This window comes from Crassostrea angulata, chromosome 9, assembly GCF_025612915.1.
Source record: "Crassostrea angulata isolate pt1a10 chromosome 9, ASM2561291v2, whole genome shotgun sequence".
NCBI lineage: Eukaryota > Metazoa > Mollusca > Bivalvia > Ostreida > Ostreidae > Magallana > Magallana angulata.
Window position 1 is genome coordinate 4,474,477 of NC_069119.1, and position 14,499 is coordinate 4,488,975.

The 14,499-nt window shown below is 36.2% G+C and overlaps 1 protein-coding gene across 2 annotated transcripts in view; it reads right to left on the reverse strand.

Moving 5' to 3' along the window:
* Positions 1-14,499, reverse strand: part of LOC128162426 (putative aminopeptidase-2) — a 67,477-nt gene that overhangs the window by 29,265 nt on the left and 23,713 nt on the right. For both annotated transcript variants that reach the window (XM_052825630.1, XM_052825631.1), the window contains 21 exons: positions 13,845-13,965; positions 13,548-13,702; positions 13,112-13,225; positions 12,781-12,915; positions 11,540-11,605; positions 11,007-11,072; positions 10,461-10,645; positions 10,048-10,145; positions 9,551-9,684; positions 8,987-9,042; positions 8,741-8,888; positions 8,136-8,212; positions 7,789-7,899; positions 7,102-7,269; positions 6,818-6,958; positions 6,602-6,683; positions 5,816-6,375; positions 5,255-5,410; positions 4,074-4,191; positions 3,449-3,569; positions 2,651-2,805 (listed from right to left, as the gene is read on the reverse strand). In XM_052825630.1, coding sequence (XP_052681590.1) covers positions 2,651-2,805; positions 3,449-3,569; positions 4,074-4,191; positions 5,255-5,410; positions 5,816-6,375; positions 6,602-6,683; positions 6,818-6,958; positions 7,102-7,269; positions 7,789-7,899; positions 8,136-8,212; positions 8,741-8,888; positions 8,987-9,042; positions 9,551-9,684; positions 10,048-10,145; positions 10,461-10,645; positions 11,007-11,072; positions 11,540-11,605; positions 12,781-12,915; positions 13,112-13,225; positions 13,548-13,702; positions 13,845-13,965 — 2,967 coding nt within the window. The remainder of the gene's footprint in view (positions 1-2,650; positions 2,806-3,448; positions 3,570-4,073; positions 4,192-5,254; positions 5,411-5,815; positions 6,376-6,601; positions 6,684-6,817; positions 6,959-7,101; positions 7,270-7,788; positions 7,900-8,135; positions 8,213-8,740; positions 8,889-8,986; positions 9,043-9,550; positions 9,685-10,047; positions 10,146-10,460; positions 10,646-11,006; positions 11,073-11,539; positions 11,606-12,780; positions 12,916-13,111; positions 13,226-13,547; positions 13,703-13,844; positions 13,966-14,499) is intronic.

Sequence of the window (14,499 nt, forward strand, 5' to 3'; positions counted from 1 at the left end):
ATAAACTAAATAAGTTATATTATTGTTTTTGTAGATGTAAATAATCTTGAATAAGCTTAGCTTTGTATATATAGCACGTTTTTAAAAAGATATGACAGGATGACCCCCTGTGACATAAAACACATATTGAGATTCGCCGACTAGCAAACGCGGAATCAGCACCTCGGTTATTTGTATGTATATGCGGAGTTAAAGAGACTTAACATATACTCGAAATACATGAAACAGCGACTAAGTAAAGAAACTGTAAGACTAATTTTTGTAAGTGATTTAAGATAATTCGTAAAAACAATCAAATTTTGCGATCAACATCTTGAGTATGTGACAAGGTTGATCAGGTTTTCATGGTTTAATGTCTTATGACTAAAGGTATTAAAATTTTCCCTATGAATGCAGTTATGGCGGAATTGCCAGTAACTAATTTGCAACCCATGAAATCCTCATCTTGGGTGGGAAGCCCCTGGTTTTATGTGTGTTTAACTTTGGCAGTAACAATAACGATAGGACTTTGTATTAAGAAACGTAAAACTATTAAAAAGTGGGGTGGTATATGCTGTAGTGGTTGCTGGACAGGTTGTCGAAAAAGGGGTAGTGACGGAGATAAGAAAGGTTCTTCCAAAGACACTGTATTTTGTTGTGAGAATCCAGAGAAAAGGACCTCTAGCGACATTATTGAACTTGAACCAATCCCGAAAGTCACTAGGATCCAAGAGAAACCCCGACGAAGCGGAACAATCGCAACTCGCAAATTGACCAGTAACACGGGGACAATTTCGACTAAACTAGCACAACAATTTCTTGGAGAGGAGAAAAATGAAGACTATCCATGGACCAAATACTACCGACCGGACCCAGAGCTGGCACGTTTATACCTGGAAGAGAAGGCCGCGATGTCTACGCAACAGAGGAACGCAGGAGACGCTCCGCGAGAAGTCGCCTCGCCATCCGCGCCGACCCTCTATCCACGGGTGCCGATGATGGATGAATAATTGAGCTACAGCCGCGAAGAAGTTTGTGTATTCCTTATGAAAGGATTGTGAAATTTAGCGAAAGTTAAACAAATGTGAAATGTGTAAAGTAGAAATGTGCGTTATCTTGTGCTAATGTAAATCTTGTATTTGTTGATTCACTCTGGAGAAATTCAGGAAGAAACCGATGGACTCCGAACTTATGACGCGAACCTCGCCCCTAGGAAGGAAGAGATATTTTTGTGAACTTATAAGCATGCACTGACTTTTTATATATATGTGACATCAAGCTTAATCATACTTAGTATTACTTTGATGATGAATTACGATTATATTCAACTATGGTTATTTCATCTTGGTCATTATTATCATACTTTATTCATTATTGTTTTCATGATTGTAATGCGATATAATCAAGCTATATGATTTTATGAACATGTATACATCCTGGGTATAGATTTGTTTTTATAGATGAATGGTGTTCCAAGCCGGAGGTGGAAACATGTCACTTGTTACTATCTCTTAACATAGATGTTCTGACTGGTATGTCACTAGGAAGTTCGTCTGATCAAGGGTAGATCAAGGACGCTTTCCTATTCCGGGCGCCAGGCATGAGAAATCTCCCTTCGGGATATTTCTTTTGTTTGGAGGACGTATGTAAACAGATAGCCATGCTATGACCTTGAATTGCTAGTATTACATAATGGTCACTATGATATTTATGTGTACCTAGATGCTGCGCACTGAATGGTGTTAATGATAATTGACAGAATGATCTCTGTGACTCTTGTAGCAATGCGTAGTATTCCTAAATGATGTTATGAAACCAGGTCATAATACGGGCAGAATAATATCCAAATTGAGAGTTTAACAACATGTGACCTATTTGGCGATTCTGTGTCTGCAACGAATGCTCTAGTATTCTATATTGAGTCATGTATTGTGTATTCTATATATTAACCTTTGTAACCTTTTATGCCGTGTATGAATGAACGTATTGTGAGTAAGTGATGCCTCATACTAGGTGGGGGGGCTCCGAGACCCAGGACTCGGAGACCCACATCCTGCATCCAGACTCTTTGATTGGCAGTTTTGACGGTTTTGTTACTTTATTTAGAAATAAAATATTAATCTTAATTTTGAACACTAAATGTTCACTCATGATCGTCGTATATGGGCCGAACTAGTCAAAACTGTCCATCATAAGTAAAACCTTATATATACCCATATGAAATGAGATTGTGGAGACTCCTGATTTGGGCTGCTATTAGCTGATGTTATTGTAACTATACGATCACGCTTAATAAAACCGCTTGAGAAAGAAATACTGGACTTGTCATCACTAAGTTTGAGCTGACCCTCAATTGGATCCGTAAGATAGAAGGCTTACATGAATGTAGGTGACCAGAACTCTTTTATTTAAAGACTGAATAAAAGGGTAAACACTCTTGCCTTAGGTCTAATAGGACAGTGACAATACTTAATCCTATAATAGAATATGATTTGTCACAATCTTCTCCCATTTTCTGATGAGTTAGCTCATCTGAGTTTTAAATGCTTTTGAGTTTTTACCTGGTATGTGAACTCGTAGGTTTTTACCTGGTGAAAGAGCTCATGAGATTTGTACCTGGTGAGTGAGCTCGCAAGTTTTTACCTGGTGAGAGAGCTTGTGAGTTATTTACCTGGTGAGCAAGCTCATGCGTTATGACAACAACAACTCGCTGTTTGTTGCTTTCTGATGACATCACGGGATCGTACAACATGGCTGTCTCTCTGTAGGTGATCAGGCCCCAATTCTCCATCGCTCCAGCAGCAAAGTCAGGGATAGCAATCATGTCTGGAATCAGAGTGTCCAGGTAATATTAGTAATTTTAAAAATAGACATTACCTTTTTAATAAGGGCAGCTGTAAAGTGGAGCATCCACTTTTAAAAGGGTTATGTTATTGGAAATGTGTTTCTTGTCTATAACTATCCTCTGTACTTAGGTCAATGCACAGCTAGAGTCCATTAAAATTCTGTTGTAGTTTTAACTAGACTAGTATATAAATTGGAGTTGGATCTATAAACTCAACAAAATCAGATATATATTTAGAAATAATTTACTGATAACTTTGTAAATAAATAGAGTTTGACATATTGGTTTAATACTCAATTAAGTATGAAAAAGTTGATAATTCCAATATAGAAAACTTCATGGTTTTCTTTCAATCCTGCCCACAAGCTTTTGTACACTAACTCAGAAACATACAAACTTACACATAATGATGACACTTACTCTCTGCAATAAGCTATGCAAGGGTATAATTATTTGATATCCATATGGTCTCTTATCAATAAGCTCATTGACAAATCCAATAATGCTTTTTTTCATTTTGTCTGATATACTTGACACTCCACTTATCTAAAAAGTCAATCTATTCAGTAAAGTAAAACATAATAAATCAACTGGACTGAATAGATTGTCATCATTGCTCAGTACCTTGTTTCTTGAGAGGGAATGAGATGTTGAAGTATTCCTCATAGAACGTGATGGTGTCCACACCTACGTCTAGTGCAAACTCCGCCTGATGTATCGCCTCAGGTCTAGACCACGCCCCATACTGAAACAACGTCAAACTGATGTCAGCTAGCATTCAAACCTCAGGAAACAAACTCATGAAACAACACACTCTGATCTGAGTAATCAAAACTCAACACTTAAATTCAAACAACAGACAGGGACCTTAAGTGGGTGTGCTAGCTTCATCCTCATTACCTTTAATTGGTAAACTTCACAAATCATACTGTATACAAGGCTTTTATTATATTTTTTTTATTTTGAATCCTTACTATGCCCACACAGTACTGCAATTAATTCAAAGTAATTTTAAAAAAGTTCTAATTCAAAACAGAGCTATCCTTGTTTTAAAAATATGTCACAGCAAATCTTACACATGTCACATATTGAGCAATGATAAAACCAGATTTAAAATGCAAACCCAAGGATTTTCAACATTTTGACAGAAAAAAACCCCAGGAATAATAATAGTTCAACTTTTATGAAATCCTCAATTGATTAAAGAATCTGACAAAGCAAATATCACATAACAAGAACAATCTCTTACCATTATTCCATTAGGCGTTGCCTTGGAGATGTTCTGGAAGTCGCACACAATGAAGCAGGCCAGATAGGTAGACATGGGCACCGACTCCTCATAGACATCAGCCAGTAAACCGTTAGATCTGTAACAGAGATCACAACATACATGTAGCTACCAGCTGTCTTAGAATTATCAGCGAAAAAATTAACAAAACAAAAAATTGTGGGAAGTCCAACTTTCTCACAGTTCAGTTCTTTCTTTTACATTTGATTTCATTAAACTTCGTATAACTACTTTTGTACCAGAAACAGTAATCAAATAGACCTTTAATAGGCTAACACAACTCCCTTGGGTTAAAATGCAGGACAAAACTCTGCAATTCAGTCAACTGAATGTTGACTCATCTCAAAGGCATGGAAAGGGAACTGCATGACTGAGCTAACTGCCATTGAGTAATCTTGAAGTCAACATTCAGTTAAACCATGGTAGAACTTTATATCTATTCTGTGAAAATCCTTTCTGCCAGACACAGATTGATCCAGACTATCAATGTTATAACCAATCTGGATCAGCCATAGATTGATCCGGACAACCAATATAATATTAACCTATGTGTATCAGACATGGATTGATCTGGACTACTAATGATATAACCTATCTGGATTAGCCATAGATTGATCCAGGCGATCATTGATATAACCTATCTGGATCAGCCATGGATTGATCCAGACTATCATTGATATAACCTATCTGGATTAGCAATAGATTGATCCGGGCTATCATTGATATAACCTATCTGGATCAGCCATGGATTCATCTGCACTATCAATGATATAACTGTTCTGGATCTGACATGATTGATCCAGACTATAAATAAAACATTAAGTTATCTGAATCAGACATGGATGGGGCAGTGACTTACAGTGCCCGCAAAGTTATTTTTACAATCCGATCCTATCGTATCATGTATCAATCCTATGGTATCGTGGGTGTATACTGTTCTATCGTGCGTTTATCCTATCATATCGTGCATTAATTCTATCGATCATACGTTTATCATGAACATCGTTTATCCTTTCCTATCGTGTATCAATCCTATCAAATCGTTCGTGTATACTGTTCTATCGTGCGTTAATCCTATCCTATCGTGCGTGAATCCTATCCTATCATTTATCTTGTAAAAAATAACATTGCGGGTACTGTACCTGGATTCCGTTCTTTCTATCCTCATGTTGGACAAGGAAATTTTCTCGGGTCTACGCAAGAGTGTGACCTTGAACTTTGCCTTCATGTCAGGTTCATCAAAGCAAGGGAAGGATTTCCTAGCATCTACTGGCTCCATCTGTGTTGTGGCCAGGTATCTGCAAAAGACAGTTAAATTTATTAACATGACTATTCCATGTTTGATTGGACAATGTATCTTATTCGAATTCAGGAGGAAATGGATGTCGGGAATAACCAGAAGGATATTAAACAAATAGATGGTTACCTTATTTCCTGTTTAATTTTTGCTCTTTTCAACCTAATTGACAGCTAATGAGTTTAATAAATCAAAAGACTAAATGAAAAGTTAAAGTTTTTTCTCTTAACACAAAACTGTCACGAGGTGAAATCAAAATGTGTTTATTTTATTTTTACGACTTTGATAGGGTGAAATTAGCACTTAGAAAATCAAGCCAAGAATACAGTATTCTACCAATAATCTACCATTTAAGTAATTCACATAAAAAGACAGTCACAATTACTGCCAGTAGTCCAGTACTTACACAGGCTGGTCGCCCCGTTTGTAGGCGCTGTAGTAGAGACCAGCCAAGTCGTCAGTCAGTGGGCCGACGAAACTCATTGACACCTCGTACTTCTCTCCCCTCTGTAATGGCTGATTTAAGAAAATAATCAGGAACTGTCTCCCTTTATCCTCCTTCATACCCTGGGTCTGAACAATACGAAAGTCCCTCGCTTTCATGACTCGGACACTGTTTGGGTCAACGGTGAGTTTATTGATGTGGAGAGTGATATTGTTTGTGTCGTTCACAACATTGACCAAGATTTTAACGTCTCCTGAGAAAGTAAAGTTTTCGGGACTGGATTGATATATATCTGGGAACAGCTCCAGGGTGTATAGCTCAGGAAGAACAGATCGCGGCAGTCGGACATCTTTGAGAGAACTTCCACCCGAGGATGCAGCTATATTGTCATCCAGCCATTTCTCAATGATGCTGTAGTATTTGGTCATCCATTCAATGTTTGCTACCGTCTTCTCCATCACCTGATCAAAGGCGCGAGTTCCAGAACCCATGTCTGGGTACTTCTGCTTGAAATCTCTCAACTGAAAATATATATTGATTTTGTTAAAGAATTGTGTTTCATGGATCCATTGTTTTTGATAATTTTTAGGTTTTGAGTGTTTAGCCTTGATGATTGGTTAATACCTGTTATGTAGAATTTTGATTGGTTTTATTAATAAGTTGTTGCAGATGATTCTGATTGATTTATACCTGTTATGTAGAATTTTGATTGGTTTTAACTTGAAGATGATTCTGATTGGTTAATACCTGTTGAAGATCTTGCTCTGTGTTAAAGGAATCCAGGACTCCATTCAGAAGATTCTTCAAGGCAAAGGCGGATGTCCCATACCTACAGAAAATATATTAAGTCATTGTTCAGAAGAGCTACCAGTTTTCAATTAAGGACATCAAGGGGCCAGCATTGACAACAATTATTAGAAATGATAAAAAAAAATTTTTGCAGACAAACTTATTCATCATTACATCTCCAAAAGCTGGTCAAAGTTAGCTTTCACAAAATTCCAGGCTAAATCTCGCCCAATTGAGTTCCGCGACACATAGATGATGACGTAAGTCCCATCCTGTCGTCGGACTTCTGAGGAATCAAGGGACATGCTAAGGTATCTGAAAAACAAGGATGTTCCTATAATTAGTTTCTTACATAATTATGTAGATGTTCAGTCTCAAACTGATAATACTCTCATTTTCTTTATCCATTTTTGCTCTCTCTCTCTCTCTCTCTGTCTCTCTCTCTCTCTCTCTCTTACTTGCTGAGTATCCAGGTTTGCTTTGTACAGGCCATGGCAGCCATTAGAGTTCTACGTTCTGCGGCTACATTTGTCTCTTTGTATTGTTGGTACGCAAAGTTCCACTCGGCCTCCCCTCCCTCTGCAATGGCTGTACAGTACACAGCTGACTTCAGATCAGGATCCACTCTGAAAGATAAAGATGGATTTAAACAAAGCAGATCATGGACTTAACATTCTGAAAATTGCATAAATTAAAATAGAAATACTTATCAGCATAAAATTTCATTTTGACTAGATTTTCATTCAAAGATACATTTCAAAACTCCTAACTCCTTACATTAATATTACAAAACTCCTAACTCCTTACATTAATATTACAAGTACATTATCTAAACTCATCTATTATATCTGATCCTTACTTTTTCTTCGGAACTAAGATCTAAACCACCCCACTTCCCACCCCCCCCCCCCCATTTCCTTCCTATTTTTAGGTGAGGTCATAAATCCAGTACATTCTTGGTACATTTTGACCCCTCTCCCCCATTTCTTCCTGCCTTCATCTTGTTGATGGGGTCATTTATCCAGTCCTGGTACTTTCTGATCCTGAAACATTAGGACACTACCCATCACCCACCCCCCCCCCCCCCATTCATCCTATCCAATTCTGATACAATTAGACCCCCCCTCCAATTCCTCATAACCCACCTCTTGTTTATGGGGTCGTCCATCCAGTCCTGGTACATTCTGAGGGCCCCAGACATACAGCTCTCGATGTCATAGGAGCACGCCTCTCCCACCAGCAGTGACCGGGTATAACTACAACACAAAGCACAATCACACCAGAGTCTAGGCAATTCAATGATTGAACATTACTGAGCCATTCACAAAAGAGTTCATGATTATTATATTTTCAATAACTTGGAGCAATTCAGATAGAAATGTAAACTATTTATTCCACGGTACATGCTCTTTATACTAGATATTAATGTTTTTTACACAAAGTGACATCTACTTGGCTTAAATACAATGATGTTTACAGAAAGGTCACCTACATTTCCAGATGTCCTGAGCCAGTGTTGTCCATTCCCAGCTTGTCATATGGTTTCTGGATCAGAGTTTGCATGAAGTTCTACAAAATGATGAAATAATAGCCATTCATACTTAAATACTTCATTCTGTGCCACTAGTCATTAAACTGAATGCTTTAACAAAGACCTTGGTCAAGCTTTTCTGATTTGCAACTATTCCTTATACGTGTACATATATGTACTAACAAAATAAAGGTAACCTTAGGAACCAAGGCCATTTTTAATGGATGCCACAACAATATGCCATATAGTGTGTTCAGTCATTTTAGTGTCCTGAATCAGCTTTGTTCAAAATTTTAAGAAACAATTAGTTTCCTGTAAATACTGTAGAATCATCATTGTTCGTAGGGGACCAATGTTCGTGGCTTTTGTGGGTAACCCTTGCCAGCGAATTTACATCCCCATGAACCTATACACAATCATTTGTATAATACTTGTAAATATTATCCAGATTACACCTACCAACGAAATTATTTCCCCACAAACCAGGAAAATTTTGGTTACCCATGAACATTGACCTCCACGAATAAAAATGATTCCACAGTAAAATCTGTTTGCCATTACTGTACCTTAAATTTTCCATACAGGTTGCTTCTTGTCAACATTTTCTGTACATAAGAGAGCTCATGTCTTGCCGCATACCAAGGGACATAATCCATTTCTGATCCCAGGTACTCCACCATCTTTAAGGCGACCTCCATATCAGCATCTCCAGATCTTGTAAAAAGAAAACATCAACGAAATGTTACTTCGTTCTCTTTTAATTGATAGAGAGTTAACTCACTGATTATCCAATTAATTCATGATTTACTTACTTGGCCAATGCCCAGGCATCATTAATTAATTGTCCTCTGTTAATTACATGAATACTCTGAAATAAGAAAAATTAGCACATTAAAAATGGCTGTATCAGTGAATCATATTTTTTTCCTTCCTTTAAACATTAGAAAAAATTTCAATATGAATATGAAATTTTCTAAAATATGTCTTAATGTCTAAATCTATCTGAAGAAAAACATTTTCATCAGAATCAAACAAAGTCAAATAAATTATATTAGTATTCATCCATAGTTTGGGATGTTTATTGCTTTTGAACTGTGAAAAAAATTAATAGTTTATTCATATATAAATACCAAGTATCAATATGATCTGTTCAGAGATGCTGCTTAATGTTTTGAGATGTTAACAAGATTTCAACTTACTGCTTAATGTTTAGATATGCTGCTTATTGTTTTGAGCTGTTAACCAAGAATCAACTTGCTATTTAATGCTAAGAGATGCTGCTAAATTTTATGAGCTGTTAACCAGATATCAACTTACTAATTAATGTTCAGAGATGGTGCTTAATGTTTTGAGCTGTTATCCAGATATCAACTTACGGCATGATCTGTTTTGAGCTGTTGAACCAGTTTGAGCCAGTTGCTTTTATCATAGTTGACCCTGTAGTAACCGTACTGTTGAACGTTTCCAATAATCCAGTCATTGGCATCCATCACACCTTGCCGTGGTAAATCTGTCAAATAACAAGGAAAACACAGTGTTTTACATCACAGGTATGTACAGGAACCAACTAACTTAACACTTGTTGTTTTGGGGTTTATTTTTTTCTGGGGGGGGGGGGGGGGGGGGGGGGTTGGTGGTGGTTGGTGGTGGTATATTCTTCTTTTTTGGGGCTTTTTTTTGGGGGGGTGTGTGAGAGTAGGGTATTGACCATGAACATTTTATCATATACCATAGACCAATATGTCCTTCATAAGCACATCTATATAATAATAAAAATGATAACAATAAAATTTTCAAACTTTAAGGTGACTCCTATAGCTATCATACACACTAAGATCTGTAGCCATTTAATACTATACTAACGCTGTCTCACCTTTCTGGGAGGTGTTGAACCAGTGAGCGTTCGCCCAGTTCTGGTTGAAATTTGCTTGTGTTTTGGTCGTGTAAGTAAATGGAATCTGCCACAAGTACCTGTAATACACAGTCAACAGAGGTTACAAAACTGTCCAAAAAAACCATGATACCAACATTCATATACCAAACCAAACACAACAATTCCTGTACATGTATTCAGAAGGAAAATGTATCAGTCTATTTGATTTATATCAGAATAACAATATAAGTAGAAATGACATTCATACCATTCTGAATGATATATCTCAAACAACAGCTCAAGTATACACCTTACATTCATAATTCCATGAGTCTAACTGACACACCTCTCCACAAAGCCATCGCCTATACATGTACCTTTAGTTTACATACACATAAGTCAAGGTCACTCACCCAAAAGGAGATGTGTACTTCATTGGGTCCCGCGCAGTGGGGTTCTGCAGGAACCGCTTCTGTTGAACTCTGACCTGTCCATTGATGACTGTTACCATGACGACAGGATAGTTCATCTGTAGGGTCCAGGTGTCCATCACCTGTTTTACATCGGTCACTCTACCCCCGCCGTCCTGGACAGCTTGCTGTAAGTGTAAAATGTAACATGATCCCAGGTCAATATGATACAGACACCACAGGTCAAAGGATCAAACAAAGTTAGTTAAAGGAGAAGTTATAAAACACTTTTAAACAGCCTAAAATCCAAACATGTAATTGGACATAATCTAGTTGGGATTTACCCATTACAATTCAAAATTTCAAATCATTTTGCATTCATGATTTTGTCACACCCTCATTTTTACTCCCCATTTTGAATTGTTTGAATTCTGAGGTAGTAATCTCAGGACAAAACATAACTTCATGTCTACTTTGAGAATCTTTTGCTTGAACAAGTTACAAAACTATATTATAATTATAACATGGGGTCAAGGTTTCCATGGTTACCTGAGACATGGCATTCCAAAGATCATTGTGAGCGGCATTCCCATACTTCCTGTTGTCAAGGTAACGCTAGTCAAAGAAAATCAAACAGATTAAAAACCAACTCTGTAAACATATAATTGTATGATAAATCAACTTCTAATTAATTTTCTACTTCTTTGCCATTCAGGTACTGCTAGTCTAGAAAACCATAAAGATTAAATATTACGAATTGCATATCAATGTTTAATATATTCATTACTATTAAGTAATTTGTTATGAACAGGGTTTTTTTAAAGAAAGTTTTATGTATATAACTACTCATATATGTAACATTTATTAAATTTATAGTGAAGTTTTGAAGAATTAAAGAAAATACTGGTATTTTAACAAGAAACAAGTAAGATTTAGCCATTTAAATGTAAAATCAAACATAATTGAGTGGGTACATGTACATGTAGACTGTGAGCATGCAATATCATTCCTAAAGAGATAATTACTAGTCTTTGACATTTGTTTTTTGTTTAATATTTGATTTTAATTAGATAAAAACTCACTTTTAGTCCATTTTTAAAAGTGTTATCGCCCAAGAACCACTGCATCATTCTGATGATGCTGCCACCCTGTGGTCAAGAAAGATCAGTTACTATAATAAATACCAGCACATTGTCCACTCTATAACTAAGGAGGCTGGAAGGTCAACAAATTAACCAACAGATCTACCTTAAAAAATTTTAGAAAGGAAGTTTTAAGCTATAAACTTGTACTTGGTTAGAAAAAGTTCCATATATACAGTCAAACTTCGTTATCTCGAACTGAATGGGGCTGTTTCAAAATTTTGAGATATCCCAGTATTCGAGATATCAAGGGTAAAATAGTTTTTAAAAAAGTTGTTGGGACTAACAAATCACTTCGACATATCCATTGTATTCCAGATAAAGGTGTTCAAGATATCGAAGTTCAACTGTATTTGCTTTGAATTTTATTATTTTCCTCAATCTTTATATAGAGCTCTTCTTCTTATGGAGATCAATATTGTCTAAAAATGGCCATGACTATCAAGCCCTTTTAAAGCAACAAATTATCAAATCACAATAAATATTGGATTCCAATCTGATTGATGTCCAGGAAGAAAAGAACACATACATATAAAGTAAGGCCTAACAAAAAAATAGGTTTGTTTCTGCTTTCAGGCTGAAAAAAATTAGGGTCGGTAGGTAGGCTTTTTTTTTTTCCCCTCTCCATCTGTTCAATTGTGCATATTAAACCATTTATCTATTAAACTGGGTAAGATAAAATGATTTCCATAGATGTCATCATATATTTGACTTAATGAAATCCCAGAGGAAAATGATCTGATGAACTTTTTCCCTGGCTAGTGAGAACATTTCTCAAGCTCAACTGGCACGACATGTGCTGCCATTTGTAAATAACAAAAATCTACACATTAATGACATTTAAATAAGTTCTATAAGCATTTCTACGACTTAAATTTAGAGGACACAATAAAAATTTTAATCAGATAAAAACAAAAATTAACAAAAAAAAAACGGATAAAAACAGAAATTTACGAAAGAACTCGAAAAAAATTTTTGAGTCCGCGGGTTTAAGTTAGGGTCGGTCGGGAAAGCGGAAACAAACCTATTTTTTTATTAGGCCTTATATAGAATGTATCAGACAACCTAAATTTATTTGTTATATGCTTGTCTGATATTGATTAGGGAAAAAAATTTAACATTCAAAACTGATAAAAAAAAATTTAACATTCAAAATGATAATTTCAAAGTTGAAAAATGACCTTGGAATAAGAGATGGTGTCAAAAATTTCATTGATTTCTGCGGGGTTGTAGACTGGGGCATAGATCGGATGTGAAGAAACCAGGCCATCGAATCCGAAAGCTGCCTGAACCTCTGCCACCGTAAACTGCTCAAACTGAAAATAAACAATAGACAAGTAAAACGACAGATAATAACTCAAACTGAAAGCAAACTATACATGTGGACATAACCAATTCCAACTGCTCAAACGGAAATTAAAAATATTGTTTAAGATGCAAAAATACGACTTATGGATAAGAATCTACAATAATAATGAATTGTGCCTTTCATAATTCAAAAGATTACTTTACCATTTTCCATTCTGGGTATTTATTGTCGGCTCCAAGGTATTCAACAAACGTGGCAAATCCCTCATTCAGCCAAAGGTCGTCCCACCATTCCATTGTCACCAGATCACCAAACCACTGAATGCAAAAAATTCTTATGTTAATTCATATTTAAAGTAAAATATGATCATTCTAATATTCATTTAAAGCAAAAGTTCAGGACAAATTCACTTGATATACAGAAAAATATAACATAGGTCTTGAAATTCGAAGTTACAAAAACAAAAAAATCTCATTATTTTTCAAAAATTTCAGACTCGGACAATTTTTCCAATGATTTTGGAAATGTATCTTTTTAAAAATGCAAATGGATCTTTTGATTTTTTAAATTCAACTGTTTCAAGAAGGAAGGATGAGGATAATAAGAGATTGATCAAAGGTAAGACAAACAGAATATCACCTGGTGGGCCAGTTCATGTGTGATGACGGTCACCACTCTCTGCTTATTGGTCTCCGAGGAGACGCCCGGCTGATACAACATGGCCGTCTCTCTGTAGGTGATCAGTCCCCAGTTCTCCATCGCCCCCGCAGCAAAGTCTGGGATAGCGATCATGTCTGGAAGATAAGAAAGAGTAAAATTAAACTCACATCTCTCTCTTCTAAAAAATTTCTTTCTATTACTTCTACACCAGAGATTTTCTTCTCAGTGCATCTCTCTCTCTCTCTCTCTCTCTCATAACTTTCTTCAAATGAACACCTTGTTTTGGAAGTGGGAATGCAATGCCAAAGAACTCCTCATAATATGTAATGGTTGTCATGCCAACATCCAGGGCTAGCACTGTCTGGTTGTAGGCCTCCGGAGTGGACCAGGCTGAATACTGGAACGATCCAACAAAACAAATCAAAACACGGAAATCAAACTAACCAAAGACTTAGAATATATGATAAAATAGATGTTCATTTTACAACAAAAAAAACTCATTTAACACTCATTTTGTGAATGCCTCAGTCTGCAAAATTTTATACCTTTTTTAAATATCAGTAAAACAAATGAATCACATCAGAAAGATCCACATACTAATTTAAGCTCCAAGTGCGAGAGGAGAGTGTACAGAGTCTGAGAGTTTTTCTTGGTTTAATTCACTAAATTCTGATATAAAACAAAAACACTGATCCCCTTATAGCCTCTGTTTAGTGTTATACCTTGATGTTAATTTTGGTGTTTACCTGGATGTTGATTTTGGTGTTTACCTTGATGTTGTTTTTGGTGTTTACCTGGGTGTTGTTTTTGGTGTTTACCTTGATGTTGTTTTTGGTGTTTACCTGGATGTTTGGTGTTTACCTGGATGTTTGGTGTTTACCTGGATGTTGATTTTGGTGTTTACATGGATGTTGTTTTTGGTGTTTACCTT